Source organism: Mesitornis unicolor, unplaced genomic scaffold (assembly GCF_000695765.1).
Source record: "Mesitornis unicolor isolate BGI_N332 unplaced genomic scaffold, ASM69576v1 scaffold5982, whole genome shotgun sequence".
In the NCBI taxonomy this organism is placed as follows: domain Eukaryota; kingdom Metazoa; phylum Chordata; class Aves; order Mesitornithiformes; family Mesitornithidae; genus Mesitornis; species Mesitornis unicolor.
The window spans coordinates 25,760-31,212 of record NW_010167012.1 but is presented as its reverse complement, the minus strand read 5'-3'; the positions used below and the strand labels follow the sequence as shown (position 1 = coordinate 31,212).

The window sequence follows — 5,453 nt, the reverse complement described above, 5'->3', positions numbered from 1 at the left end:
CCCGGGTGGGGCCGCCGGACGGGGACCGGGACTGATACCGGCACCGGATCGGTCCCCTCCAGCTCTGCAGAGCCCTGCTCGGGTTTGGTTCCGGGGTTCACCCCATCCTTGGGGGTTCAGCCCATCCTGGGAGCTGCACCTCATCCCTTGGGAGCCTACCCCATCCCAAATGAGTCCACCCCATCCCTTGGGGGGTCCCCATCCTCCCGGGCTGTTCCCCATCCCAAAGGCAGCCCCACAGCAGCATTATCACAGCCCCCAAAAGCTTTCCCAGCCCTTTGCTCACCGTGACAGGGCACACCCTAGCGTGGCGTTGCAGGCAAGGTGGCCACAGGAGCCACACGAGCCCTCACACTGGCTAGGCCAGGTCCAGCCTGTGACAGCCCCAGCATCTGCAGGGACACGGTGTCACTGAGGCAGGACAGTGCTGGGGAGCCTGCAGAGGACGGTGTAGAAATAGGTCCTTTGGGATTTGTGAGCTTTTCCAAGACACAGGATGGATCATTAGGGTTTTGCAGCCCTGCCATAGCAGAACAAGTTGGGGTAAGCTGTGGTTTTGGGTCCTCAGCTCTGTTTTTTGATGGCTGGCTCTTGCTCCGGGTGTGAGATATGATTTTCCGAGCTCAGCAGAAGAGATTTGATAAAGCATAAACCCATTTCCTCTCTGCTGGGGCAGGTGGGTGGCTGCACAACACGGGAAGCCAAGCTCCCCCACAAACCGTCGTGTGGGGCCGGGAGATTTTGCCAACGCGCAGCCCCAGACTTTTCTGGGAGGAAAGAAATAATGTTGTGCCAGATCGTGACACGGGTTGGAGCACAGCTCTCAGCTGATAAGGAAACTGCGCTCTGGTCGAGGCAGCAAAATGGCTTTTCCTTTTAACACCAGCCACCCCGGTGCCATTTCCGCATGGGCCAGGGTGCAGCGTGGCAGCCTTTGCCCTCTCCGTGCCCGGGGGAGGAAGGGTTGAAAATCTGCATCCCCCACAGCCGCTTCCCATCCAGGAACTGCGTGGTCCCCCCTGGCTGCCTGCCTCTCTCCTCTCCTCACAGGGGATGTTCCTGCTGCTGGGGGGGCTGGGGGTGATCCCCAAATCTTCCACACTTGGGCTATGGGAGAGTCGCTGGCCAAAGCTCTTGTGACAGTGGCTTACGTCTCTGGGGCACTGAGAATTTTGCCACTTTTGGGGAGTGCTGGGCTTCGCAACCAGATCCGGTGCAGAGGAGTGCTACCGGGTGATGCTGTGATTTCGGCAGGGCTCACCACACCGGGTCACACTTTGAGGTCCTTCTGCAAGGGGCAGAGCCACAGCCCGGCGTGACCATCCTGCCCGGAGTGGTGGGTTTTACTCTGCTGTTTGAAAACCCCGTGGACACAATGCAATTCCAGCCCTCACTTGAGAGCACAACGTGGTTTGCTGAAAACCAGGACGGAACCGGATAGGCAGGATTTAACTGGCTTTCACCTTACCCTGGCAATCTCCGACAGGAAGGCAACTGATGCTGGCATCCAGCGAGGCTGGGAGATGCCCACAGCCCTCCCCCCACTGCACAGCCTGGTTCCCTGGGGTCCCCACAGCAACTACCTCCTGCCCCGGCCCAATCAGTGAAGTTGGACCACTGAAACCACTGCCGGAGCATCCCAAGGAGGAGCTGGAGAAGCAAAGTGCATCTTGTTGGCCTTTTTTCCCTGTTCTGGAGCACCTTGCTGGGCTGTCACCCAGGAGATCCCCACCAAGGACAAACCAGAGGTTTCTGCAGCCAGGTCTCATCCTTGGGGTGCTCCTGGGCTTTCCCTTACTGTGAAGGGACCTCTTCGGGATGAATGTCACCTTGCCAAGAGGAAGGACTTTGCATGCAGAGGTGGAGCAGCCTCAGGGTGGACACAGGGATGGCTTCATACATCTCCCCACCCTGAGTTGGGAAAGGCATTTCTGGTCCCTGGGAAGGGACATCCCATGATGGGACTGCGAGTGTCACCTCCTGGGATGAGCTTTCTGCTCCCGCTGGCTCCCAATAACCTGGAGTGAAGGCTGGAAAGGTGTTTCCAGGCTAAAGGAGGTGGCTACGGAGTTGGAGGATTTGCAGGGTCCTGCATGAGGAGGAGGATGTCATGCACGTTGCAGGATAATGGGAGCAGCCGGGCACAGCCTTGCCCTGCACAACCAAAAGAGCCCAGGATCATACTTCAGGATGCGGGGACAAATTGGAAGAATCAGTTATTTCACCCAGCCACGCATTTATTTTCCTGCCTGTTATTTCTAGGAGTTGCTCAACCATTCCTGTTCCAGCTCCCCACCATAATCAGAGCTGAGCCCGAGCCCGAGACAGTTTCAGTGCCAGCAACAGGGGATTTAGGAAGCGACTGCTGGGAGAGTGAAGGGCTGTGGCATGGCCTGGCTGCAGCTTCCCATGGCATTTAACTCCTCGGAGTCCCTTGGACCTTGCTGCCCCGCCACGATCACCCCAGGGCCCTTGGAGGTGTCAACCTGAGCTCTTTTCACTCTTATTTCTAGTTTTTTGGGTGGTGGTAGGTGATGCTCCCCAACCAGTCGAACAAGAAGTGGGGTGTAATGGCAGGGAATGGCTTTGCTTTGGGAGCTGTGGTTTAGGGAAAACCCTCGAGTACCTCATTTGCAATCAGTTCCCAGGGCTGAGGACGTCTGGCAGGGGGAGCTTGGGATTCAACTTCCTGGAGCCTTTGAAGGTGCTCAAACCAGATCTGTGCTGTTTGATTGCTGGTTTTTTTTCCCCTAAGGGAATAAAATTAATTGCTATAAAAGCATTCCCACACCTTCCCGCAGATGCTTTCTGCAGAGGCCGTCTGCTCTCCACCACCCCACATCCCAGCTTCACCCCAGGTGTCCCTGTGCCCTGGCTGGGATGGGGCAAAGGAGGGCTGGGGGTGTCTGATAACACTTTGATTTTTTCAAAAAGACCCATAAAAGCCATTTCTCTTTCCTTTCCATGTCCCCAGGGACCAAAACACCCTGTGCACCAGGTCCTGGTTCCCTTCAGCCACTTTGGCCACTTCCTGCCTCTCCTACCATCAGGACACCTCCTGCTCTTTCATTTCACTCTGTGATGTTTTTCTGGTTTTGGGGGGTTATTTTGGCTACAGAAGGAAAAGAGGAGGCCTCTGCTGCAGAAAACAACCCCTCGCGGGTGTCACAGGGGAAGCCAGGGGAGCGGAGCTCCATCATCTACTCTGCTGGGCAGTTTTTCTTCGAGTACCTGGTGGTGGTGTCGCTGAAGAAGACGCCGGATGGACGTTATGAACCCAAGATAGCCTACCAGTTCCCTAAGGTATTGAGTCCTGTGTTTCTAGAAAGATGAGTTACCCAGATTTAGAGGAAAAGAGGATTTTTGGTCCTTCCCCATCATTAGAGTTAGGAGAGAACGGAAAAATACCCCATGCCCTGGAGTCACAGACCCAAACACCAGAGCTTTGCCCACCATGGGTTGGGGTTGCTGGGACCACCTGGGCCACAAAACCCCAGGAGGAAAATCCCAGGGTGCTCCTTGGTCTCCTGTCCCAAAAGGGAGAGACCACAGCAGTGAAATCACACCCTGGGGAGGTGGCACAGGAGGAGCCCCCTGTTTGCATAGGGACCCCTGGGTGCCTCTGCTTTGCCGCACTATCCATGGGTTAAAAGAGTCAAAAATTGGATTTTTGGGAGATGCTTGCCCAGGCACCCTCTGCTTTGGACTGAGCCAGGCCTTTCATTGGGATGCTCCCCATTGCACCCCATCCCCTGGGGCTATGGGCACCATCCACCACCCTGAATTTTGGCATCGCTCTATTCCAGCGCGAGAACTTGCTGAAGGGGCAGAAGGAGGAGGAGGAGCGTCTCCTGAAAGCCATCCCCCTCTTCTGCTTCCCCGACGGCAACAACTGGGCCCCCGTCACCAAGTTCACCAGGTACCTGCCCCGCTGCGAGGTCTCGGCCGTGGTTTCCCACCCCATTTTGGGGCACCCCTGAGGGCTGTGGGCTGGAGGAGCCGTCCCAACCCCATGCATTGTCTCTCCTTGCAGCGAAACCTTTTCTTTCGTCCTGACCAACGTGGATGGCAGCAGGAAGATCGGCTACTGCAGGCGGCTGCTGGTGAGCATCCCACCGCCCCTATGCCCATCGTTGAACCCATGGTGGCTGTGCCACCCATCCCTGCGCGAGGGCACGGTGCCTTCTGCCATGCCCACAGCACAGCTCCTGGGGACGCACCTTAGGGAGCCACTTGCCTTGACAAGGGGGCGACAAGCAGCAAGGGGGTGCCCAGAGGGATTTCCTTGGAGCTGGGGCATCAGTTGGGTGCTGGGTGGAGGAAAACAGCACTTGCTGTAGCCCAGGGCTGGCCTGAAATGCAATGGTTGGGAATTGCCATTCCCCATACAGGGGGGTCACTGCTTCCTCACTGATGTCCTGCAGCTTCCCTGGCTCCTTTCCCCTGGCCACAGTGGTCAGGATGGCTGCAAATCCCACTCGGGATCGGGATGGGATGGGTGAGAGCTCATCAAGGTGCCAAGGAATTGGGTGCCATCAGCCCCATCCCCAAAAATTGCTTCTGAGCAGTGGCTGCCTTTCTGAACTCTTGGGTTTGGCCAGCTCGGGGGCTATGTGGTGCGATGGAGATCTTCCTTGGCTGCTGATTTACGTGCAGCCCGCTTAAGTCAGGACACAAAGCCACAGGGCCGTACACCATGGCTCAGTGACTTGCTGGGACCCAGTGCAGTGGGGCTGGGGGATGCTCAAACCCCTTTCCCATCCTCTTGCAGCCATCGGGCCGTGGTGTCCGCCTTCCCGAGGTCTTCTGCATCATCAGCTGCCTGGGCTGCTTCGGGCTTTTCTCCAAGGTAGGATGTGGTGGCCTCCTCTGCCACAACGGTGGCCCAGGCAGGCCCCCCTTGCCTGCTGGGGTGTCACAGCTCATGTTTTTTCTCCCCCAGATTCTGGACGAGGTGGAGAAGCGGCGCCAGATCTCCATGGCAGTGATTTACCCCTTCATGCAAGGCCTGCGGGAATCACCCTTCCCTGCTCCAGGGAAAACCGTCACCATTAAAAGCTTCATCCCCGAGTCAGGCACAGAGGTTGGTGGGGATTGCGGGGGCTCAGCGGCACCTCCTGGACTGCTCTGTTGTGGGGAGCCTGGGTGACCTCCGGGAGCATCCTCCACACCTGCAGCACCCATGGGTGCTCACTGGAGCAGGGGGTGGTGGTTCAGGATGCTAGGGGCATTGTGCCCTGGGGATGTGGGTGCCACCTCCTTCATGCTCCAGGAGGAGAGCAGCAAGCAGAGAGGATGAGGATGGAGCTGTATCAGGAATAGCGTGGCCAACAGGAGCAGGGCAGGATCCTTCCCCTGTGCTGGGCACTGATGAGGCCGCCCCTCGAATCCTGGGGTCAGTTTTGGGCCCCTCACTCCCAGAAGGACATTGAGGGGCTGGAGCGTGGCCAGAG

General features: G+C 57.6%; 1 protein-coding gene across 1 annotated transcript in view; it reads left to right on the top strand.

The window, feature by feature from the left end:
• DENND2D (DENN/MADD domain containing 2D) overlaps window positions 1–5,453 on the top strand; it is a 13,827-nt gene that overhangs the window by 2,644 nt on the left and 5,730 nt on the right. Inside the window, exons 2-6 of the mRNA XM_010178515.1 lie at window positions 3,172–3,303; window positions 3,807–3,919; window positions 4,034–4,103; window positions 4,772–4,849; window positions 4,943–5,083. Of these exons, the coding sequence (XP_010176817.1) occupies window positions 3,172–3,303; window positions 3,807–3,919; window positions 4,034–4,103; window positions 4,772–4,849; window positions 4,943–5,083 (534 nt within the window). The remainder of the gene's footprint in view (window positions 1–3,171; window positions 3,304–3,806; window positions 3,920–4,033; window positions 4,104–4,771; window positions 4,850–4,942; window positions 5,084–5,453) is intronic.